Source organism: Lathamus discolor, chromosome 18 (genome assembly GCF_037157495.1).
Source record: "Lathamus discolor isolate bLatDis1 chromosome 18, bLatDis1.hap1, whole genome shotgun sequence".
Classification (NCBI taxonomy): Eukaryota; Metazoa; Chordata; class Aves; order Psittaciformes; family Psittacidae; genus Lathamus; species Lathamus discolor.
The window spans coordinates 3,054,478-3,080,104 of record NC_088901.1 but is presented as its reverse complement, the minus strand read 5'-3'; the positions used below and the strand labels follow the sequence as shown (position 1 = coordinate 3,080,104).

The window sequence follows — 25,627 nt, the reverse complement described above, 5'->3', positions numbered from 1 at the left end:
TGATTTTCTTTAGGGCTGGGGGGTCCCGCACAGGATGCGGGCACCCCCGGCCCTGCACATTGCTCCTGTTGCAGAAATGGGGTGAGAAACGTGGGGCTGATCCCCTCGGGCTGGTTCTGGGTCCCCATCAGTTGTTATCAGCATCCCTGCGATGCGCTCATCCAACAGCCCAGCGCTGGAGCCTGGATCTTTTTGGCTTAGAGCCCACTGGGGGGCACTGCCCGTACTGGGGGGGCATCGTAGGAAGGGAAGGATAATGTGGATAAGGTGGCGTGTCTGGGGTGCAGGGGGTTAACTGGGGCTTGGTGCGGTTAAGGGCTGGGAATCTGGGCTGTGGGAATCCATTCCAGGAAAACTGACTTATCTGGATGGCTTGGTGGGATGTGCTGGGAGAAGCCTGTGCCTGGGAGTTCACTGCTATGGAGCAGAGCATCGAGAGGGTTGGGAGCATCCTGAAGTGCCTGCGTGCAGCTCGCTGGGAATCACTGGGTGCAGGTTTGCACCGCACCACGGGTGCTGCTGCCTCGGGTCCCGTTTCCCTGGCACATCCCGAGGGCAGTGGGATGGATCCAGCTGCCGCGTCCCTCTCCATGGGGTGATGGAGGGCGCCGGGCGCCAGCCCCGCTCGAGGGGTTTGGGGGGATGCGGTGATGGAGCAGGATGGCAGGGACGGTGCCTCGGGATGGAGCTGAGCCCGCTGCCTGCCCGGCTCCTGCAGCCCTTCCCTCCGGAGCCCTGCGAGCAGCCCTGACCCGGGGCCTGGCGCTGCTCCGCCGGGAACAGGCTTGGCTGCCCTGACCCATGCCCGGGAGGAACAACCTAAAAATAGCCCGGGCTGGAAGGAGCTGGTGCTGCAATGGGAACGCTCCCCTCGGGGGTGATGGAGGCTGCGCCCCGGCCGGGTCCGGGATGGAGACCCCTGGAAGGACCAGGGATGGGCGAGGAAGGGAAATGGCTTCTGTGGCTCCTTCCCGAAGGATGGGACCGCAAGATGGAGACTTCAGTGTGGGATCCAGGGGCTGGCGTGGGGCCATCCAGGAGCCCAGGCCGGGCCCCCAGGGAGCTGTGGGCTGCTGCTGCCTTCTGCTGGTGATGGGACAGGAGGTTTGCTACGGGCTTCCTTGTGTTTGTTTGCGTCTCTCGGCATTGCCATGGTGTTTGTTTGCCCGATGTTTTCCCTTCCTTGTAGCCAGGCAAACCCCCCCTCCACAAACCCTGCTCCCTGATTCCCTTCGGGATGCGGTCTGGACCTGCCCTCGGGGAAGCTGTCCCTGCCCAGGGCAGGGGGCTGGAGCTGGATGTGCTTTAGGGTCGCTCCCAATCCAACCCGTCCCATGGTTCCCTGTGGCTGGGCAGGCTCTGACAGCCCAAGGTGGAGCTGGGCAAATGGATTCAACTGCGCCTTGGTTGTTTGCCCCCCACACGATGCCTTTGGAGCTGCAGCTCCTGCCTGGCTGTGCCTCATCACCCCCAGTGCGCTCACTGAAGGCTCCAAGCCCCAGCTCCCCAGGACAGGGTTATTTAAGCATCTCTTGGTGTGACCCTAATTGGGTTGGACAAGGCGAGGAGCCCGGGGCTGCCACAGCCCGTGCTGGCTGCAGGGATAGCGTTGGAAGTGATTCAAGCTGCTGTGACACGTTACGGAACAGCAGCTCCAGCGGCGGCCGGTCCCCGGTGACCCCAGCCTGATCTCTGCGGTCCTGTGTGTTCAGATTGAACACTTGCAGCCGCTTGGAAGCAAAGGGGCCAAAGGCAGCGAGATGGAGCTTGGCTTCACGTTGCTTTTAGCATGGGAATATAGACATGGGACAGCATGGGGGTGTGGAACCCTTCCCCTTCTGTCTGCTGGAGAAACTGAGGCACGGGGCTGGTACCAGAGCCAGCCATAAAGATGCTCTTCCCACCCCATTCCCCACCTCCAGCTCTCCCAACTGGCTGTTGTTCTCTATGGGGCCGGTGGCCAAGCTGCCCCATCAGCTTTCTGCTGGGTATCCCTGTCCCTCCCAGAGCTGCTGCGGCCATGAGATGGAACAAACAGAAGAGGATGGGTTGGACACCATCTCCCCTGCTCCAGCTCAGGGTCAGGCAGCCCTTGGGCAGGAACCTCACGCAGTAGCTTAAAGGGAGGTTTTCCATCGAGTGGCGATGCTTTAGGGGAAACCCAGACTCTTGGGGTCCCCTTTGGCTCTTTCTGGGGGTCTTCATCCCATGTGTGCCCCCCTGGAGCTGACTGAGGGTCTGAAAGCACCGGGAGTGCAGGAAAACACAGCCCAGGGCTGGGGGAGCGCTGGGTACCACTGCACATGGCAGCGGACGCGCGTCAGAGGCAATGGGTCTGGCTTAGGTCAGACGAAGCCAGGCTGGGAAGAGAGCCCTGGAGGAGGGGGAGGAGAAGGGAAAAAGGCTTCAGGGTCAGGGACCGGTTTTGTTTGAGAGTTTATTGGAAAACGCAGTACAAGAAGCAATACCGAACACTTGGGTGGCTCTAAAGGCTACAGCAACTTTCCCTTTGATTCCCTATGGGAGTCCAAAAGAACAGCTCCAGCACTAGTGGATCTAGAAAGGTTTGCCCATCGCAAAAGTTCCTATTGGTAGAAAGAAGTGTAAACAGCTAGCCTAGACAACCCACCATCGCCTCAGTGTTACACAGCTCCTTCATCCGCTCAGCTAAATCCTTGTGTTTCTTTCCCAAGCTTCAAGGATGCTGGGACACGAGCACCTCCGATGGGAATGGTACAGTCAGGAAAACCAGCAAACCACAGTTTATTGAAAGCAGAAATCAGTCAGTCCTTTGCTAACACATCTGTGCTGGTCAGAGATTGCTATTTGGCAACCAGAGCCGCCGTTCCAGTTTAATGGAGGAGGGAGAACACGAGCTCCTTGCCTTCCTTTCTATAAAAACATTCATTCATATATAAATAGCTTCCATATAATGTGTATTATACAATCAAGACAGTCTCTGGGTGAATTTGTGGAGTGGGAAGAGCTGGGAACATTCATATAAATAGACCTTACTTAGCTGGTTTGTCCCTAGAAATGACACAGCAAGCCAGGAGCCAAGGACTCGCAATCCCAAGGGAGGTGGAAGAGGTGTGGGCAGCACCACTGAGGATGGAAGAAGCTGCTTCTGCTCTGAGCTTTTATCTTCTTCCTGGGCTGCTGCTGCTCCTGTCCAGCTCCTGGACCGGGTGCTGCATGGAGGAGGCTGTGGTGGTTGGAGAGGGTCAGCAGGGACATCCCATTGGGGTCAGAGCAGGGTGATGGCAGAGGGCAGATGAGGCAATAACTTGGTTAAAACACTCCAGGAGAAACAAGAACTGCGAAGGGGGAAGTGTGAGAAGGAACAACCTGGAGCCAGGCACCCAGGAAGAAGTCATTCCAGTCCATGAGTCCTTAAACCAGGGATGCACAAAGCCACGGTGAGCAAATCCTTTTGGAAAGGAACCACCTCCTGTGCCAGCAGCTTTCTCACCCTAGAAATCCCTGCTCAGGGTGTTTTGTCCCACTCTTTGTGCTCCGGACACCCCAGACCAAGCTTCAGCCTCACACCACCTTTCCCTAACTTCTCGTGCCAGCCACGTGTCTTTAAGTGCTATGGACAAACGGGATTTATCCCACTGGCTTTGTCTGGCAAAGCTCAGAAATCCTCCTACTGACACCTCAGTGTGTCTGCTTACTCCTCAGGGAGCTGCTGCAGGGTAAAAAGGGAGGACTGAGGGGCAAAGGGATGTTCTCAGAGGGATGCTCAGCATGATGGGGGTTTAAGGCAAGTGTTACCCAAGTAAGTTGAGGGCAGCAGGGACACAGACCTGTTCAAGGATCTGCAGAATAAGGAAGGAAAGGGATGTTCAGGCATAGATAGGAAGACTTCATCTCTACACTACAGCTGTGGAGCCCAGGATTCCCTAAATCCCAGTGTAGGATGCCTGGTACCCCGTGGAAAGCAGAGCACCCCGGGAGGGAACCATGCACCCAGAGCAGCCCAGGAAGCAGCGACCAGCATGGGAATGCTGGAGGCTGAGGGTGACCCACACCAGCAAAGCTCAAAGGAAGCAAAATCCTGGATTCCAGCTTCCTCAGCGCAGCATCCAACCAATACTGAGAGCTTCCTTCACGTTACACCTGACTCTGAGTAGCTACAGCAGGCCCAGTGGAGGTGAAGGCTCTCTGAAGCTGAACACCAAGTCCTCACAGCCTGAGCTGAAGCCAGTGGCTCCTGAAACACATGATCCGAATTTAAACCAGCACAGAGCTTGCTTTATTGCCATCGTCTCCCCATCCTCACCTGAGGAGCGGTAGCAGAGCACTCCATGCCCTCAGCTACCAATGTGCCACACTAGAGATAGATATAGAGATATAAAAAACACAACCTCAAAGTGTACTCAAGCGCTCACGAGTGTCTGGGAGACTCTTTACAAAGCCTGGATTTAAGTTTAAAAGCTGGAAGGAGAAACCAGGGCCTGATTAGAACATTTCCACAAAGCTCAGGAAGCAGCAGCGGGAGCTCAGTCCCCAGTGCTATGGAGGGAAATGCACGCAGCCCCCCCAAAATGATGTTTTCTGGTCATCGCCATGCCCCAGTGGTCTTTAAGCTCAGCCTAAAGCTGATACTAACCCTGGTATGTCATTCCAGCAAGGTGGTCACGAAGCCATACGAAGTACAGACCCTTAAGCCAGCGTGGAAGAGGAGGTGGAAGCACTTTCTACATGGTTTGGCTCTATCATGACCAGCAAACACCTGATACCTCTTAAGATTTCTTGTTCAGCCTCTCCAAATACAGCTTGCAGGCCTAAGAAGGATTGTCTAAAGGGTTTTAAAATGAAATGATAGTAGGACACATGCCCTGGTATGTGGGTAACGTGTTTAGCTTTAAACAGCACTGTGAGGGGAGGCAAAAACCCAACCCATGACCTACAAAATACCCCCCTAAGTTAAAACTCCTGAACACAAACAAGTGAAAAACTATGACACTGAAAAACCCCAGTTGCTGTGAATGCTGCCTAAGCCTACCTTAATAGCATTCCGAGTCCAAACACCTTAAACACACACTTCTAAAGGGCTTTTTAATTGAATGGCATCTAGAAAACACAAACAGGGAGGTAGCACTCGGCAGAGACACACGGGAGGAAGGCGAGATGCTATCACAGTCCTCTTAAAGCTCTAAAATTCACAGTATAAGATACTTGAAGCAACTTCCAGTAGTCCTTAAATTCTAGTCAACTATGGAGATGTGGGCATGGGCTACACCACAAAACCCTACTGTGTTCACACATCGGGGGCCTGAAACCCAACGGGGAGGAACCTCCTCTGCATGTGGCTGTGGAGTCTCAAGCTCCCTCGAGCTAAGAAAGGGAAAGAATAAATCAAGAGGCAATCGGAAATGCTGCACAGAAGTCTGACTTCTCTTCAACTGACTCTCCCAGCAGAAAGAGCCATGGCTTTATGAAGGCGTCTATGGATCCCGCACTGGGAATATATGCATGGATGTGGCTTATCTCCTTTATCCCTGACGAGGTGGAGGGACTAGGACTTAAACCAGAGACCCTTTGAGCCCTGCGAGGTGTGTCTGGGTTGGTATTGGAAGAGGCTCTGTGTGAGAGGGAATGCAAAATTGAAAACCTGTAAAAAAGATTCAGTCCAGTTAGAAATATGGCAATATACTTCTGTCACTATATATATATATAAAAAACCCCAAACCCTATATCCAAGGGGATCCAGTGGAGGCTGGAAAATCCCAAGTAAAATGTCAAAGCGCAACTCCTATTAAATGATATGAATGTCTCTGAGTGTCAAGTCTTGTAAATCAGAGGTCTTTGTGCTCCAGGTAGGTTCTTGGTAGTTTTGCTGGGTTTCTTTTTCCTGGTGCTGGGTCTGGCAGGAACGCTTCCTAGAAAGAGGGAAACAAGGGAAGTCAGAGCTCCCAACTCAGAGAGGGACCTGTTCCCAAACTGATTAGAGAACTGAAAGCAGAAATTGAGTTTCCATCCCTGGCAGATTCAGATCCACCACCAGGCTCCTGGCACAAACTACACCCTGCTCCCATCCCTAAAGGACTGTAGTTTAAGAGCTCCAAGTCCAGGAACCCTTAGGAAACCTGTGGTGTTTTTGTTTAGGTCTGGAGAGTTATAAAGCTCAACCACAAGTGCGTTAAACCACGCTGTCTCTTCTCTGCTCATCTGTTCATGCTCCACCTCCCAAATCCCATCTTTGTTGGGATGAGGCAGGACACAAGCACAGACTTGGGCAACACAAACATCACCAGTGTGGGGCAGGATGGGCTTTACAGCACTGATGCACAGGCAGAGCTCCTGGATTTCTCAAGCAGCTCAAGATTTTTCTTTCCCAAAATCATCAAAACTGCAGAGAAGGGAACTTTCCAGGCCAGCCAGGAGCTTGGGGTCCATGATACAGGCAGGGGTCTATGTGAAACCTGTACCTCAGCACGCTGTAGGTGCACTGAAGGTGTTTGGTAAGGCAAAGCAGCTTCATCATGGAGCCATGCAGCTTGTTTTAGACAATTCTGGCTCACTTCCACTGCAGGATTAGTCTGTGACTGCTTCATCAGCCTTAAATCATTTCATAGAGCAGCCCGAGCAGGACTCACCAGCTAACAATAATAAGTGAATTTAAACTTTGACCATATTTAGCCAAACCTCCCATGCACCCATCCCTCATTGTCTGTGGTCTCCCTACTTACACAGCCTTACTACTCTTCTGCGATCTCTGTCTCCTGGTGCACAACCACTTTGGTCACTGACATGTCCGGGTGCTGCTCCTTTGCTGCTTTGATGGCCTGTGCTAGGACCTGAAAGAGACCACACTTCAGAGCATGCCACCAATGGTCCTCGGGGACAGAAGAGACTACTTCTAATTCTGGGGAGAGGAAAAGAAAAGTGACTCCACTTCAGCTGCAGTTTGTGGGTGGCATTCGATGATCTCTGACAGGAAAAGCTGTTTTCCAAGAACACACCACATCTCTCCCCTGCCCCATGGGAGGAGATGGCTGAGAGCAATCAAGCAAACCCTGTTTATTCAGCCAGCAAGTGTGAGCAGCCCATTGCAGACCTTCTCGCACATCTCTTGGAATTAATAAACTAGCCCTTGGTGTTCAGACGTTCTCCTGCCCCATGATACTTGCCACTAAAATCAAAGTATAATTCTCTGATGACAAAATCATCGCTTCCAACACACACTCCAGGCCAATAAGCCTGACTCATCAGAAAGGTTTCATATAAAGCTGATGAGATTTAATGCAGGTGCAGAAGTGCTATGAAATGACTTCTGGCACTCTAGAGCAGCAATAATGCTTCAAAGGTATCAGCAAATTCATGCAGATCTCAAGGAAAAAATCGTATTTCACCTTTTTTTGTGGGTTTTTTTGCATTTGTTCGGAACAATTCTGGAATCAAAACTTTGCTGCCAACACCAGCTTTGGAACAGAATTGAGCTTTGCTGGCCCAGCCCTGCTGCTGCAAACTGTCAGAAAGGGATTTAGTGCTGAAACCCATCTTGAAGTTTCATTTCTACCCCAGTAAAGTTCCCCTCGGCTGTTTTCTGGTGGAGCTGTCCTCAGCAAGGCAGCCTCAGTGTCTAATTCGTGCCAGCTTTCAGAAGCTCTTCTGGATCACATCCAAACTCCTACCTGGTCGTGGTCTACATCTGCATCTCCTGTGATGACAATCCTCTTTTCAATCCGCGTCTCTGAAATGCCACCTTTTACAGTCTAGTACAAAAGGGAAAGCTACGGTTAGTCTTGGGAATCAAAAGGAACTGGAGTGCACGGGGGCTGCCTGCCTAAAGACTGGTGCAAAAATAGCATTTCCAAACCCTGCCGTCATACCACGGCAGCAACACCATGGGGGAAACTGCCACTGCTCAAAGGAAATCTGTCAAATACTCATTTTCTTCTAAGGGAGCCAGGGAAGTGCTTGGTGTGTTCCACTGTTCCTGTGCTGTTACCTTTGTGATCTGGGTGGTGGTGGTGCTGCTGGTGGTCTCCGAAGTGATGGTCTGAGCAGTCAGCAGGATGCCAGGGTCTAAATCTCCATTGCCACCATCTGTCTGTGGGACAGAAGAACAGGCCATCAGCCTCTGTGGGCTACATGGGCTGAAGCAGGGGCTCCACATCAACAGAGCAATGCAATCTGAGGACAGAAACTCCTCTCCATCGTGGACCACGCAACAGAGCAAGCTGAGCTGCACAAGGATCACGCAGGTCTGAAGGCTCAGCACAGCCCCTGGACTGATCCAGAGAATCACCCCAGAGGACCTCTGACAATGGAAGTCCAGACAGTTGGTGAAGTAGGAGCATCTACAGCTGGTCACTTGGTTCCCATCCTGCACAACTCGACCTGCCAAGGTCTGCTGAAAAACCTAAGACTCGTCCTTGCCAACTCGTCCTGGCCGTGTCTCCCTCACAGTGCACCACTAAGGAACGCTGTGCAGCATCCTCAGTACGGCAGTGGGACGATATCTGGAACTACCACAAGGTGGGACCATTTCCCACAGACTGGAAGGAATCTCATGGCACATCAGAAGCCGGCATTCCCCCTGGAGACTCGCTTTTCCTTTTCACTTCCCTGCTAGAAATGGTAACAGCAGTAACAGAGCAAACCTCCCCTATTCCCCTAGTGACCCGCTGAGAAACAGGGTGACGCTCACCACCACCCAGAGCGGGCATCTCTGAACACCCCCTGTGCTCCTGAGCACCCTTTGGGGCAGGAATTGTTCCTCAGCTCCATCTAAACCTGCCCTGGGGCAGCTTGAGGCCGGTTCCTCTTGTCCCATCCCTTGTTCCTTGGGAGCAGAGCCCAGCCCCTCCTGGCTCCATCCTCCTGTCAGGCACTTGTAGGGAGCGATCGGGTCCCCTCTGAGCCTTCTCTTCTCCAGACTGAACCCCCCAGGTCCCTCAGCCATTCCCCATCACCGCTGTGCTCCAGGCCCTGCACCAGCTCCGGTGCCCTTCTCTGGTCCCGCTCCATCACCTCAATGTCACTCTTGTAGTGAGGGGCCCAGAGCTCAGCACAGGATTCAAGGACCAGCCTCATCAGTGCCCAGTACAGTGGCACAATCCCTGCCCTGGCCCTCCTTCTGTACTGGTGCTGATACAGGCCAGGATGCTGGTGGCTTCTTGGCTGCCTGGGCACACCGGACTTAAGCCTCTGGAAAATGAATCAGAACACACCTTACCTGTGCAGCTTCGTAGGTGATGGTCTTGGTCTCAGTGTGGACGATGGGGACTTCTTTTGTGGGGATTTCACTTTTGACAGCGCTGGACACGTCGGAGATGGTGACAGTCTGTGTCTTCACTAGCGGTGGCTGTGAGACAGGGTTAAAAACATCTCCATGAAGACTCAGTTAAACATTTCCACACCGTGACAGCGCTCCTGGCAAATGTTCTGACACTGATCTGATAAAAGAACTGTGGGAACCAAGGTGAGCCTGGAGATCTTTGGGTTTAAGTCTCTAGGATAACACACTGCTCAGAGGCCAGAGACCATGCGTGAGGATCAAACCCTTCAGACCTCCAACACCCTCAGGTCAGCCCAAGCAAGGCATGAAGGGTTTAACCAGTGTGTCACACCACCACAAAGAAACTGTCTCCACTGATGACCCTTGTCTACTGATGACCATGTCAAGATTAACACAACCCTTGGGCTTGCACACAGCTGAGAAGCTTCCTCCTGACTGCAAGTGGAACACTGTATTAGCAAAATTCCTCACCAGATCCTAGGTCTTGAACTTTTATTAAATCAATGTCAGACAAAACAGAAACGGGATGTCTCGAAAGAGAAATGGGGAGGGGGGGAAAGAGAAATCAGTTGTTCCACCACCTGATAATCATCCAGAAGACGACAGGGTTAGTTCACACCCACAGTGTTTTCCCAGAGGGCTTGATTGCTGCTCACCATTCCCAAACCTGACAGATGCCACTGTGGTTGTTAGCAGGGGAAGTGGGCATCTGTTTAACCAGAAGCAATTCATACCAACACTGAAGCAGGCAAAAATACCTCCCGTGGTGGGGAGCAGGAAGGGGACATCAAGGCCCACGTTCACGATGTAAAAGTGTGTTTGACAGCGCTTCAAATTTGCTCTGCTGTGCTAAGGCTCAGCCTCTGCTACAGCCGGAGATGGCAAAAACCTCATGGAACTAAAATTACATGCCTTTAGAGCCTAAATATTTCCCTTTTGGGGGATGCAACAGGATGCTTTGAGCACAGAAAGGCAACATGGGCGTTGCACCATGGCCATTTCATGTAAAGACAAATTGAGCGGGGCTTGTGTGCACTGGCTGTGGGAGATTAGCCAGCTGATTAGCTGAAAGCACGAGGCCAAGCCAACACAATTCCTCTCTGGATCCATGGCATCTGCTTGCTGCAGTGTTTGGGTCCCACTCCAAAGGGGGTGCAGGGGAGCAGGCGCTGGGCTCACTACCTGGAAGCAGCGAATGACTGCGGGCAGCCCGGTATTAGCATCCGAGTCGTGACACTCGCCATTTAGCTCTCTAAAGGCAAATCTGTCTTCACCTTCCTCTGCCACCTCCTCCTCTCCTGCCCAGGGCTGCTGGGGAGGTGCAGGGCTGGTGGGGGGCTCCAGCTCTGAGAGCTCCGAGTCCTTCTCCACATCCGCACAAAGCCCCTTTGCACATCTCAGGTCCTCCTCGCTCGCGGGGAGGCTGGGAGCCACCTCCTCCTCCTGCTCCTCCTCGCTGCTTAGGGAGGAAGCACCAAAGTCCTGGCTGGGAGAAGGCTCTGAGGCGGGTGGCACCGGGGGCTCACTACAAGCTACCGACCGCTTTGAGCCCTCCCATGCCACGCCAGTGTTAACACTGCTCCTCTCTGGCACTGCAGCCACATCCTCTCTGGAGACAAAGTCACTCATTGTCTAAAAGGAAATGGATACACAAAAAAGGCCAGGGAGAGAAAGAGAAAGAGCGTTAGGGAGAACAGGAGGTCATGAAGCAAAAAGGCAAAACATCAGTTTCTTACATATCACATCTCCAGTAAGGCATGCAACAGCAGTGGGCTTGAACACTGGAAAACCTGAAGACCTCTGTGCTATGCGGTGTATCGATGGTATTTACTGACATGGCTTCCTGGCACATGAATAATCCCCTCTCCTGAAGTTTAAGGAATTAACAACTCTGCACCTACAGGAAGAACCACTGCTAAACACTTTTTACCCAGTTTGGAAACAGGAATGATTTTGGTGTAGGAAGTGGGGAGTTGTGCACAACCAAAACTCACACGTTCCACAAGACTACACCAATACCATACCCCAGGTCTGCTTTTAACTCCTTGAAATGCTCTATGCTGTGTTTTAAATTGCACGTGGAGGTTAAAAGAATAAGCCCTGAGTAACTGTGCAGGATAATCTGCCTGTGCTCTCTAGTGATGAAATCTGGTCACCTAAAGGAATCTGCATGAGCTCCTCACGACAAACCAGTTCAAGTCACTCAGCACAAACCCTTTCAGCTGAGGACTAAAGAAGTGCGGCTTTAAAGCTGGAAAGCCAGGCGTTCACGCTGATTGTACTGACCCATGACCACCATGCCACTGTTACAGCCCAGCAAGCTGCACTTGACCATTAATTCGGCACTACCGACCTCACTGTAACGTACTTCAAGCCAAAAGCAGTTGGCACATGGACACCTTTGCAGCAGCTAAACCTCCTGGAGGGCCAGCATAACTGGCGTTTGTGATGGAGAACAGGCACATAATGAAGCAAGTCAGCTCTGCAGAAGCAAGGAGTGTGTCCAGAGCACCTGAGATGCTTGGGAAGAGCGTGCCAAGCCAGGTTAACCAAGGCTGGTGCTCTGCTGCTCCCTGTTCGGCTTGTTAGCAAGGTCTCAACTAGGTCTTCTTACATCTCTAGCCAGGAGGGAAGCAACGGTGGCAGAGGAAAAGAGTTAAAACATGAACACGATAGAAAGGTTTAGCAAAACCCAGCTCTTCGCTCCAATACCCAAGTGGTAAATACTTCACATTGCGGATTTCATAGAGCAGCAGCATTTCAGTCACCAGCAGTGAGTGATGGCTACAGCCCTGCTCTGGGCTAGAAACTGTGCTTCTCTCATTACTGACATGGGAAGTTGCCTTCAAGGAAGGCAGAATAAGCAGTTACAGGCACCTACAATATTACACATCTTGAAGTTGTTACATCACGCAGCATCAGGGAAAAAGGAGGAAAAAAACCCACTTAGGATACTGCTTAATCAATGCTATTCATTTTTCTTCTTGATAATTAACCTTAGGGCTGATTTCTGGTAACTCTGTATAGAAATAACCACATCTCTGTTCATTCAAAAAACCAGTGATTTAATCTTCACAAAAGCATGGCAAGTCCATTTCGTCAACTGGGATTCTAATTCTGGGGGTGGGATAAAGATAAAGAGACTGCTGCCTCACTTTGTACTGCAAGGAGCCTCTGGGCAACCAAAAACCTGTAATTTGGGCTTAAAATGGGAGGTCTGAAGCCTAGGGGTTCTCCAGTACAATGTGTTTTTTGTACACCAGAGGCTTTCACCCTGATTGACCTCATGTAATGGCCCAATTCAATAGTGAGTTAAAGAATAGGAGCTGCTTTATAGAGGAACAAATAGATGCTTATTTTAGTATCTTTTCAAGGAATTACTCTTTCCACTGTTCCTCCCGGGTGTTTTTCAGTTCCCTGCTTCTTTATATTGCAGAGAGCTTAGCTGCAAGATTTCTATCCATTAGGATTTCCAGCCTCTTGGGCTTCTCTTAAATTCTTGGGATATTGCTTAGGACAATGCATTTAATAGGAGTGTAGGGACAGCGATGAGGACTGTGATGATCAGGTCAGACTGCACACATAGGGATGTGTTATTTCTGATCAAAACCTCTTCCGTATGTGCTCTGCCAAAGGTCTATTCAGATCCCACCCTCATTTTGCCTAATACAAGACAGTACACTGCAGTATTGCACAGAGCAGGAGTGGAGGTGGTTGGCTTTGAACACCCATGTCTTCATCTTGCTTTAAAACCTGAATTTACAGACTGACGTTTCCTTATGCTAACTCTTGCAAACTCATCGTGGGATCTTGAGAAGACACAGAACATCTTCTGGGGTGTAATGGGAACTGCCTTAGGAGCAAGATGTCCTTATGTGACAGCCGGGGCACGACTCCACCAAGAGGAAGAATCACAGAACAAAGCAGATTAGGCAGCTACACAAAGGCAGATCTAGTTGAGAGACAAACATTGGTATAGTCAGGACAACTTCCCAGAGGAAAAATAATGTGCATTTTGGAAGTATCTTGTATGGTAAAAGCATAAAGGGAGGGAAAAGCTTAAAAGAAGCCTAGAGCATACATATATAGAGTGGTATCAGGAGAGCAAAGTGCAGCAACAAACATGCAGGCTGTGAAGCCAGAATGAAATCCTGATAAGATCAAGTGATCAGAAGCACTTTTTTCCTTGCTTCACTATTCCATCAGTAAGAAGAAAGACTCATTGGAAGGTGTTTGCCTCTATAGAAAGTTACCTATTGACACACAGTGCTTTTTTTAAAGAACACACCTGTGGTTGCTCCTATATTTAAAACATGTTTGAATACAGGCTAGAAATACTAGCTTTAAATATAAACCACAAAATAACCCAAATACCACCACCCCCCCCACCCCTCCCCCTCAGGAATTTGAACATCTGTTCCAAATTCTGATCTTATCATGATTTATTTTCCCTTGCAAATGCAAAAGCATTCCTGGTTGGAGGGCTCAGGCTTGCAGAGTTCCAAGCTCTCCTTGAGACCCTGCGAGTTCTGCCCTGCAAAACTTCCCACTTCCAGAGCTCCAGACTCAAACCAGCGACGCCTCCATCCCGCACAAGCCATACACAGGGCCAAGAAAATACAGCACAGGATGTGATGCCCCCTGATGAAACACATGGAACCGGACAGGAATGCAACTGGAACATCCCCCCTGCTAAATGCAAACCTTTGTGCACCTGATGCTGCCAAATGCAGAGGATACAGCTTAAGCATTGCAGTGTAATAAGTGACACACAATAATTCAGACTGGGGATAAATTAATAACAGGCTTAATGGCTTGGCTGGTACCAGTGAGCAAAGGATTTATCTTCCTTAAAAAGTGATTTGGTATCAATGTCTTTGTATGTTTCCTGGTTTGGATCAGGATATATTCCTATGAACCAGCTGTGTTGCCAGATGAATGCCTGTTTTCTGCAGCCCATGCATACATGATGCTGCCTCTCCTGAAATATCCCATTCTCCTCATCCCAAACCAGACTCCTATGTGCAGGAAACTTAAGGATTGCTAAAACAACGTCAAGCTGCCAGTCACCACGGACTTGTGCTAAAACTGGATTAAAAATGACACTACAGTGCACTTGCCCTACAACTACCATGTGAAATGGTAGAAACAGCCATGGTTTAGCCCTGGCAGTGCTGGAGTGAAGGTTGGGCTTGATGCTCTTGATGTTCCAAGCTGGTTGATCCTATGATTCTACGGAATTCCAGCTGATTAGTGCCTCCCAGTCCCCTTCTTTTCCAGTCATTAACATTGCCACGTGTTATTAGGTTATCCCCAACAAGAATCACAGAAGCTAACAGGCTCTGCATGACCGTCTATGGATGCACACGTAGATGATGTCCACACTCACCAGTGAGAACTCCCAGCTCAACTGAGGCTGTCAAAGCACTTGGATAAAAGGTATTATAAAGCAGAAAACAAGAGAGCCTTAATTTACAGTACGTGCCATGCCTTATAGAACTGCTTTGCCTTAAAGGTAGTTTAGAAAGCATTCAACAACCCCTGGCATTTGAAAATGATGATCATTACCTACGGATTCACATTTGTGGATGGTGTTTTAATTGCCGTCAGTCTGATCCCAACAGCCTGACCAGCTTAGTCAGGCAAGAGAAGGATAAACCAGAATTTGGCTGAAGTTAAGAGTAAGGCTAGAAAATACTCAGCATGCTACAAGCTTACAAAGATTAACTTGCTGCCATGAAAAAGAATCCCAGGATATTACATGATACACAGCAGCCACCTCCAATGCACTGCATCAACTACTTGGCAACACGAAACAACCTCGAGATCGATAATTAAATCATTAAAATAATTGATGAGCAATAGGATTCCTCTTCCAATCCACCCTGATCCCTTTCCCATCCCTCTGTGGGGCAGGTATCCTCAGATGAAAAGCTTCTTACCCCAGATTCCCTCTGCAGAGGAAGAACTGCTAATGGCATTGCAAAACCACCTCTGGTTTGGTGCAGCAGCAGGTGAAAGGAGTGGGGACACTATCAGGGTTCACAACTGACATCACTCTTGTGCTGCTGATTTCATAACTAAAGTCACAGCTCCACTCTGGTGCCAGGCTCATCGTGTTTGGGTTGGAAGGGAGCTTAAGGCTCCTCTAGTTCCAACCCCTCCCACGGGCAGGGACCCCTTCCACTGGAGCAGCTTGCTCCAAGCCCCTGTGTCCAACCTGGCCTTGAGCACTGCCAGGGATGGGGCAGCCACAGCTTCTCTGGGCACCCTGTGCCAGCGCCTCAGCACCCTCACAGGGAAGAGCTTGTGCCTAAGAGCTCATCTCAGTCTCCCCTCCGGCAGGTTCAAGCCATTCCCCTTGGCCTGTCCCTGCATCCCTTGTCCAAAGCCCCTCTCCAGGTTTTCTGTAGCCCCTTTAGGCACTGGAGCTGCCCTAAGGTAACAGAGTGCTACAGTCAAATTATTCTGGCCAGTCTGAGAGCATGCACTGCCTACAGCTGGAGCCTTGTGTGCCCCCTCTCCCACAACAGAGAGCATCCAGCAGCCCCAACACCCTAAAGGCCACCAGTCGTGACTTGGGGTCTTACAGCTGCTGGTTGGGGAAAGCAGTACTGAGGGGTCATCCAAGGAAGTCGTTAGTGCAGGTTGTATGCAGCGGTTTTGTTAATAAGCAGGGGAAAGAAGAATCTGATTTGCAATAACATTTATTAAGGATAAATGTACATATTTACAAAGAAAAATCTGAGAAAAAATACAAAACCAAAGAAGTGTTCCAAAAGAGAGCAGTTCAGGTAAAAAAGAAAGTGGTTTTAGTCCCCACAAACCAATCCAGCACGACCATGTACCACTGCTAGAAGATCCCAAAGTGGCACAACCCAAGGCAGGTCCCTTCCCTCCAGCTTCACAAACTGAGATAGAAGCAAACAGGGACACAAGAGAAACCACCACTGCTGGGTTCTCCAGTGTCACCCCCTAGTAAGTACAGACCAAAGAGTTTCCAAATGAGTCTCTAAGCCTTCTTTGGGATATTTTTCCCAGAGAGCATCCTCCCTCGTTCTGCAGGTCGGAACAGGCGCCATCAACTCACAAAAACCCAATAAGCCAGTGGAATAATTCTCGGAGTGACAAATTACTGACCTTTATGTGAAGTAGAAGACACTTGCCTATAACCTTCTTGAGGAGCCCCATAACCTTCTTGAGGTTGGACAAGGCCAGCCCTACCTCCTCCCTGCAAACACAAACTACTCCCTTGCTGCCATGCTGAGGAAATCCACCTCATCCTCATTATTCCAGGTACTGAATACCTGCTCTTTAGGCTCATCACTAGTTTCTGCACGAACAGCAAGGGAGGAGGAGAGCTGGTCTTAGCTTAACTCCACACCCCAACCCGAGCTGCCCATAAAGAGTCCTCAGCTCATCTTCTGTTGACCCACCAGGCAAAGCAGCACATGGCAGGAGATGCAGCCAATACCCTCCTTTATCTGTTCACTTTTAATAACAGCAAAGGAAAGAGGGATGTTGGTTTATGCACACCTTGAGTATCACCAATGATCATCACCTGCATCACAAGACCTAACTCAGCCTCAGAGCTGAATCCAAGTTTCAAGCCACTGGCTCTGGCATGCTTGCTGCTTCAAAATACTAACATGTACCTCTTCCTAAACATGAAAGCATGAGATACCCTGTGGTTTATCTGGCATTGGGATGAGATGATATCAGGGTAGGAAGGTTCAGAAAGTGAGCACGGAGCCAACACCAACTTTATGATGGAAAACAATGAAGCCTTGACAGCCACTGACTGGATCCACACACGAGCACCAAAGAGCCTCGCTGCAGCCGAATGTTCACACCCCAGAACACTGGGGAAATCGAATCAACATCAGAACTGCTCGAGAAGTCTGACACCATTTTCTGCAGCAGGTCACATGGAAAATGAGGATTTCCCATGCCAACCTGGATGAGGTTACTTGCTGTGGACACTACCAGCTTCCCTTGGAAGGGATAATTCAGCTCGGCATCACCAGCAGATGGGCACTGCACTGGGCACAACTGAACACTGCCTGGGGTCAGTGATGGTGTTGGGGCAGGCAGCCGGGGTTTTGCAGCAGGTTTGTTCCTGAGGCAAAAGGGAGCTAAGGACATGTGTTGGTTCCTTTACCAACACCCTGAGAGCTCTGCCCTTAAACAAAGCTAGAGCAAATCACCTCTCCTGCACAACACAGGCATCCCGAAATCCCTTCTTTCAGCACCGCATCCTGCACAGGCATCCATGGAAAGGGGTGAAACCAGGACTGAACCAGCACAGCACTGACATGTATGAGATACAGAATGAAAGAAAGCAGAGGAGTGACAAGCAAAGGGGCTGGAGCACAATGGACACATCACTGTGGTGTCAACCAGATGAGGTTTCTGCTCCTGACAAGCTATGGGCTTCTCTCTGTCAGGAGAGATCACAACCACCCAGATGAATGTCGATAACTGGCCTCTAAACTGCCATAGAAATATAAAGCGTTTGTTCAGGTTCTTTATACTCTGCAGTGGTAAGTGTTCTATAAATCCCAAAAATGTTCCTGAGCATTCTCAGAGTGTAAAGTTTCAAAGGTTTTTTGCTGATGAAAACCAGCCTTATCTCAAGATTTAAATCAGAAAAAGAGAAAGAGAGACCATCTCAATAAAGAAGTTGAAGAATTGAGTTTAAGCAACAGAGCGCATCTCCCACCACTCTGGGATAAGATACCCTGAGCATTATGTTTAAATATTGCTCTGGGAAAAGATACTCAGACTTCAGGTCCTTTGGAACTGGTGGAGCTACAGAAGTCATGGCTTTGCAGAAGTCACTGGTATGGCTTCAAAGTACTTGTCATCGGATCACAACGACAGCATGCAGCGACCTGACTGCTCGCAGCAGCCACACGGCAGCTAACCCGAGCAATGGCTTTGAAAGGGAGCAGGAGTGTGTTTAAGCTGCTCTTCTCTAGGAAATATGGACAGAAAATAGACAGAGAGAGATCCAACCAACTCCTGTCCCTTCTCTCTCCACACCAGGCTGGGGAAAAGGAATACTCTCTGGTTTTCATCATGTCTGTTCCAATTTCGGGAAGGAGGATGAGGCAGGGAATTCCAACCCGAAGCATTCCCTTAGCTTCTTCCAACCTCCATCTTCTGGCACCTCAGCATCCTTCCCCTCCTCTCCTCTCCCACCTTTCTTAAGACAGTCACACCGAGCTTGCCAGAGTCCAAGCACACTCTAAGGATGCAGCACTATCCATCCACTGCCTGCGCAACAACCCAGTGACTCCTACACTTCCTACTGCTGAAAGAGGAAGACTCTGTATTAAAGGCAGTGTATTAAAAAGAGAAGAATACTTTCCAAGGAAAAATCAGCATCCTCAAAAAACAAAAGTCCTAAAGGCACAAACTGGTGAACTCATCGGAGCAGGTTACAAGAGGAATCGGGAGGATTCCTGTGAGATTACAACAAAGGGGTTCACGAGCAACCTAAAGTTTCTGAGACAGCATTTAGAGAGCCTCCACCTGTACACTAAGTGAAGAGAGAGGCAGCTCAAGTGGTCCGTGATACACCACGGTCCTTCAGATCAGACAGCACGTGCTGTATTTGCCTTATGTCTTTTTCCTGCAAGCTTCCTAAATAACACTGTTCACATGGATACAGATCTAGAAAGGGTAATAAATACACGTATTTATATATATTCACACATTTTAGTCCCTGTAGTAAACATCTACTCCTTTCTCTTCAGTGCTGCTGGAGCAGCTGCCAACACTGATGGCACTGGTGGCTGTTCTCAGAAGTAACTGTGTCTACACCAATCCTCCGGAGTAGGCAAGAGAAAGCAGATTACTACAAAAGGAGAAGCACTTGGCTCAGCTCGGTCCCATAATTACTATATACAGAAGAGAAACCCTTTAGACACAAAGTCCCATCTTTCCTCCAGCTCACAAAGCAGTTCTGCTCAGCCCAGCTCAACCAGGGTAAAGCATCATCCAGACATTTACATTTGTAGGCAATAAACAACAAGCAGCATGCAACTGTTCCATTAAGAGAAGTCAAAACAATCCATGGCTGTAACATTAGAAGTGTGTCCTGATGTGGTAAAGTCATGCTAACAGAGCAGACGTACCTAAGAGCAGGTTACTCCACTCCTGTGACCTAAGCAAACATGCGTCAGTTAGTTCACACAAATGAAATAAAACACATCTGGAGTGCACCGAGACGACCAGGTTCAGAAAAAATGAGTCATTTCTTTACAATAAATACATCTTTGCAATGTTTTTTTCCTATAACATGATGTACTTCCTTGGAAATGAGAATAAATGGATAGGGGAGAGCTGTGGTGCTTTGCAAAAGGCTTCCCCCACCAGGAAAATGAGAAGCTGCCTGTTCCTAAGTTAACACTAACAGCAGCACTGAGAATCAACACTTCTTATTTAAACCAATCTTAGTTGCCTAGAAAAGGAGTGGTTATGGATTAGATTCAGCAGATTGCTGTAAAGCTGCTTTTGGACCAGTATCAAACATCTTTCTTGTGAATACCTTATATTGAAACCTTAAAAGCAAGTCTTCAGCAATGCCTACGCGATGTCTACAGGGGCTGAAGCAGCAAACGTCTCCTGGCATGTATCTACACTCCCCGTCTGGCCTCTTATAGCAACTGGGAGCACACTGTACAATTATAGAGCAGGAAACTTCCCAATGGACCTGGCAATCCATGACCACTCCTGCCAGGTCCCAGATCACAGCTACACACGACACACAGCAGGATTAACACAACGCTTGTGGGGTGTCCCCTTCCCAGGACAGTGAACTACAGAGAGCAAAGACCAGGACAAGGAAGATGCAGCAGAGGCTACAGCTAAGACATTCAGGAGCTTTGGTCTTGAGGTTTCAACATGACCCTGTTGCCACTCAGAGAAAGAGCAGCCACCAAACAGTCAGTGCTATGACCAGGAGAAAGGACATCATAAAGGGAATACGTGGAGAAGGAAAAATGCTAGAGTACAGCTGACACTTTTTGAGTGCTTTCTGCTCTTCAGGGATTGGAATAGAAACCTTTGGAAGAGTTTCTTCACTTGCTTGCCGGGCAAAGGCTGTCTCAGTAGGTATCTCCTGCTTTTTTAGTTTGTCTTCATCCTGTACTAACAGAGGACGCTCCCGTGTCTGCTTTCGTGGTAGAAGATCAAGAGAGACAGAGAGAGATGAACAAAAATGACAGATGGAAAGTGCCCAAAAGGATACTTGGAGGTGTGCAAAGCATTAGGACAGCCTTCTCAATGTAAAAATTAACTGCCCAGGAGAGCAGAGCTGCTGGTGGCTTGGGTTGCACCAGCCGCAGAGCTACAAAGCCCAGTCCTCTCTGCAGAGCTCATGAACATCTGCATCAGGATCGTGCGTGTTTTGACACAAACATCTGGATCATGACCATGATTTACACCTGCCCTCCCAGAAAAGAGTGTGCCTGGAACCCACTGAAGTGTTTTGGAATTGAAATGGCTGAGAAAAAACATGTGAGGCGTTAGGAATAGAAGCGGTGGAGTACAAAACGTGGTCTCTGACAGCCACCTACTCTACAGGGATCTTAAAAAGCAGCCTTTGTTCAGTGTCACTGAGCATCCAGACTGCAGGGCAGGTACAAAAAGCTTTGCCAAAGTTCTGGTGAGAGTATCAAAATAATTCATTTGAAAACCCTACTGGAACAAGTGGAAAACCGCTCAGCTTAGAAACGCTGAGTGCGGAGCTGCAGGATGGCAGTGGGAGCCCTGCAACCTCCTTCCAGTTTGCTCTTTTGCACTTTAGTTTCTGGAGTCTAAAGAATGTAAAAGCCCAGACTGAGTAAATCATCGCAGGCTCAAGCAAGGGCTCCAGTGCTTCCAGTGAAGACAGAAAAGACTGTGGGAAATGTAGCTTTTCAGTAACTCTCCATCCCTTTAGTTTGCCAGACCTGGTCAGACCCAAGCGTACCTAGGAGAGGAAGAACTTGGCTCTAAGCTCTCTGAGCTGAGCTAACCTCCTTTGATCAGGGCGGTATTTTGGGACTGGTTCTTTGCACACCCCTAAGTGATGAGTATTAGGGAGAAAGTAGCCGGGAGACTGGGCAGCAAAAGAAAATATAAAATGCAAGAGTAACATGATCATTAAAACAAAAGAAAAACAGAAAGAAAGACAACATAAAAAGAACAGGGTACAGTTAAACTTTGATCATTGCTTTGCTCGCCGAGTACACGGTTATATCTTTCATGCAGCCTGTTTTTCCAACCAGCCATGCATCAAAAGAAGCAGAATTGAAAGCTGCAAAAGCTGCAGCAGTGCAGAAGTCCTCTCGGTGTGAGTTATGAAACTACTTCATGTAGCCAAAAGAAAGAAAGTGTTATCCAGCAGCTGCTGTTGAGTTTTTGCTTTGGTGCCATCGCAATAGCAAAAGTCTGGTTCAGAAGCACATATCAGAACAGCAGCTTTACCTCAAGCCCACCAACCTGTCTCTCAGAAGATAGGACAGTGACTTTCTTGACCTGGACACATAAAGCGTGTTAAGGTTCAGTTGTTGTGCCATAAAACATCTAGGAACAGCAAAAAAGCAGCCCCTGACAGAACACCCCTTGGTCACTATCGCAGGGGGAAGATACCACCATGACCAGGAGAAACAGGATTGCTTTGCATCATCATTTCCCATCCTTAAACATGTGCAGGTGAAGGAAAAACCCCACCCCAGCAGCTGCCTGGTGAAGATGCATTTCTGGATGCTCACAGCAGAATGTGTCCACCTCCACCTCAGAGCAAGCCCACTTCAGAGGGGATCAGATTAGGAGGGTATTTCCAGAAATGCAAATCCAAGGCTGCCAGCAATTCTTGCATTGCTGTGGACCTCAGACGGGGAAGGCCCACACCATCCAGCTACCGTGAAGAGCAGCTCCCAAGACCTCACAATGTGGTCACCTTGGAAGAAACTCTTCAGAATACCCAAGAACATCACTCTTGAAGTGCAGTTGCGGAGCTTGGGAGCCCCTGCTCTGTCCCACCTGCACATCCCTGTACCCAACAGCAGCATGGGCAGCTCTGCAGCACTCTGCTGCCCATGTTCCTGCAGAATTGACCCTGGTGCTCAGCAAGCAAAGAGGAAAACCCATCCATGTGCTGAACTGGGTAATTCCAAGGGCAATGATCAACCCCGAGTAGTTCATTTGGGGGGGGTGTTTATTTCTAGCAGGGTGAAAAAAGCCTTGTAAGTATCATGGCTTTTCTCAGTGCTTTGAGGAGCCTGGAGTAAACTTGACTATTAAAACCTTGTACCTCCACCCACTGCAAGATGATTTCTGTGCAAAACCTATCTCCCTCGCAATGGTTTGAAGGTCAAACCCCAGCTCATTTGCAGGGCTGTGGGCAGGACTGGGAGAAGCTGGGCTTAAAGCAGCAAAGTCCACAACTGCCACACAGCCAGGACGCAAGTTTTCAGTTGTAATGAGAAATCACATTTACTGTTTAAGAGACCGATTACCACGTGCACTGACTCCAGTTTTACTCACAAGCTGAGCTAGATAGAATCATAGAACAGTTTGGGTTGAAAAGGACCTTAAGATCATCCAGTTCCAACCCCCCTGCCATGGGCAGGGACACCTCACACTAAACCAGGCTACCCAAAGCTCTGTCCAACCTGGCCTTGAACACTGCCAGGGATGGAGCATTCACAACTATAGCACCAATATTAGACAGAGCAGCTGTCTGTTCTCCAAGCAACCAATTGCACACAGAGCAATGCTGCTCCAACTTGGTTTCTTTGAAAAATGACCTTTTTTAAGGGAATGAGCAGAGAAAATGAATGTGTGCAGCTACTACAGGCCCTGCTCCTGCAAGGAGAAAGATTCCCATCACGTATGAACAGCCCTGCTGTAGCCACCTGAGGAGTCTTCTTGGAGCCTCCACAGCACAGCAGCACCTGCAGATCCTAATGCAAGACTAAACCCAATGACATACTGGATTATAACTTCAGAATAGAGTGACTTTGGAAAACGAGATAGCATCCCAGCGCTTCTCCACTGGGTTATCTGCAGTATTATGGCTGAAGTAATAATTCTTTTTAGAGTTTTGGGGTGTTTTTTCCACATTTTGGGGAGATGCATTCCCTGGCACCGGGAATAAGCCAGTCCCCAGAACAGCCCTGGGACAACACTAGCATTACGGATGGCAACAGTGGGAAAAGCAGGATCAAAACCAGGTGAAGGATTCCTATGTTCTTTTCTACCAAAAAGATCACATTTTTATGATACTAAGACTAAAACATCAAATCTCCCAGAGACCATCAGGCATGTTGAAAGTCACGACTAACCATTAAAACTCAATCTAACCACAACCTAAGGGGAGCTGAGGCTGAACCCTCCACTGCAAAGCTGTCCCCTGGAACACTGCAGAGCACCAAGACCCGCATGCCGCTGAGGTACTCACTCCGTCCGCTCCCGTGGGAATCTGCCCGTTGACGTTGAGGGTTCGGAATGGGGAGTGAGTGGACAAACGTTTGTCCCATTCACTCGGTCGAGGCTCCGGGACGGACTCCATGAAGTTCTTCTTCAGCTCACTGATGTTGGCGTGATGCTTCTTTATTTCTTCCTGGGTCTTATCTAGATCCTATTAGTGAGGGGACAGGACAGATGAAGAGACATGGAGGTGACACCAGCACTTGCCTAAGCTGCTGCTTAGCAAAGCTGCGCCCAGCAGAGGTACTGCCGACTTCCAGCAGTTGTGCTCACACTGCAAACACACAACGGGAGCATCCTCTCTCCTCTTTCCTCTTGTATTAACTGCGATAAACTCAATCCACCAAACCCGATGGCAGCTGAGGTGTAACCTCGTGGGGTTTCCCCATATGGGATTGGGTTTAAGACTATATTTGGGTTATTTAATTTAATGCCTTTAAATTGGATGGGCTTGCTTCCTTTTCCCTCTACTAGTCTGAATATTCACAGCTATAAACACAACTGATGTTTAAAGGAAATGTTTTCCCAATTTTCTTTATTCCCTTCAGACCTATTTCTCTTTCATGCTACCAGGAATTACCTCTGGACCCAGAATATCCTCACTACCTTTCCACCCCCCTCTCATCTCATCCCTCCAGAAGCTACCACAGGAGGCTTTAAACTTCTGACATGGAGATGATGGCCCTTTACAAATCAATCTGAGAATCTGCTTTATGCTGCATCAATTGAGAAACTCCTCCTAAAACGCTTCACCTGGAAAAAGCCAGCTCTCTGCTCTGTGATGCCAGTTTACAGCATTAATGCGCAGACTTTAGGGCAAGTCAGCTCTCTTCCTCCTGTTTAAAACCAGCTTTTGCCTTGCAAGCAAACCAGAGGTTGTTGAAAGCGAAGCTTTCGCGGAAAATCGGCAGAAGCCAAACAACAACTTTTCTGGACAGTGCTGAAAAGCAGCTTAGGAAGGGAGAAATTAAGGTCAGTAAAAGCATCACTGGGGAATTTCACTACTTTTCTGCTTTGAGCTGTTACTCGGCCCATGGAGTTTAAAAGATGGGAGAGTAAATGCATCCCTCAAGGAGGGTTTCTCCACCAAATACCTGCAGCTTGGACATGTGCTCTTTCTGGCATGGTTCTGAGGGGTAAAAAACCAGTTTGGGATCGATCCTGGCTTGAAGCACAGGGCAAATGCCTGCTGGATAGCAAAAATGAAAACGCAGAAATGAGTCTGCTGAGGACTCCAGGGTAAAGCCCTGCCCAGTCCAGGAGCCCTACATCCCTGCCTTAGAGAAGAAAGGCCACCTTGGCCATCCACCACTGCACAAGAGGGGGTCCTGGGAGGGTTTGCAGAGAAGCTGAAGCCATGAGGAGCTCCATGGAGCCACAATGGGTGTTGAAAGCATCTTGAGGAACAAGCTCAGGAAGCGATAACCGCTTTCACTCCAGTTCTATAAGAACATGGGCTATCGACAACAGAGCTTTCAATAACAACAAGTGGCAGCTTTGGGAGCATAATCTCTGCTGGAGAAACATCTCATCTGCCCCATGCATGGAGTAAAAAGAACATAAGGAATAAGGGGGGTGAGCTGCTGGGGTCTAGGGAGGGCTGGAGCACCTGCAACAGAACCAATGGGAAGGGCAGTGGAGAGGGAACAGGCTGAATGCCAGCACCAAGTATTGCAGGGACAAAAGGGGGAAACTGGGAAAAAGGGGTTTGGAAGCAATGAAAAAGCTCTGATTGGGGCTGGGGAGATGGAGCTGTTTGAGTTGGGTGGTAGGAAGTGACGGGCACTGTATCCACAGCGTTCCGGTGCCCATCGAGCTGCAGCCCCTTCGTTCGTGGCCAAAAGTTCTGTTGCAGCAGTCAAAAAATAGAAGAAAAAAGAAAAATCCCAC

The 25,627-nt window shown here is 49.2% G+C and overlaps 1 protein-coding gene across 1 annotated transcript in view; it reads right to left on the bottom strand.

Moving 5' to 3' along the window:
* Positions 1-2,419: 2,419 nt before the first annotated feature.
* The window catches only part of EPB41 (erythrocyte membrane protein band 4.1), an 81,227-nt gene continuing 58,019 nt past the window's right edge, over positions 2,420-25,627 (bottom strand). The window contains exons 16-23 of the mRNA XM_065697875.1: positions 23,709-23,888; positions 21,746-21,781; positions 10,436-10,885; positions 9,191-9,319; positions 7,961-8,062; positions 7,644-7,724; positions 6,699-6,806; positions 2,420-5,888 (exon numbers count right to left, since the gene is read on the bottom strand). Of these exons, the coding sequence (XP_065553947.1) occupies positions 6,708-6,806; positions 7,644-7,724; positions 7,961-8,062; positions 9,191-9,319; positions 10,436-10,885; positions 21,746-21,781; positions 23,709-23,888 (1,077 nt within the window). The 3' untranslated portion in view covers positions 2,420-5,888; positions 6,699-6,707. The remainder of the gene's footprint in view (positions 5,889-6,698; positions 6,807-7,643; positions 7,725-7,960; positions 8,063-9,190; positions 9,320-10,435; positions 10,886-21,745; positions 21,782-23,708; positions 23,889-25,627) is intronic.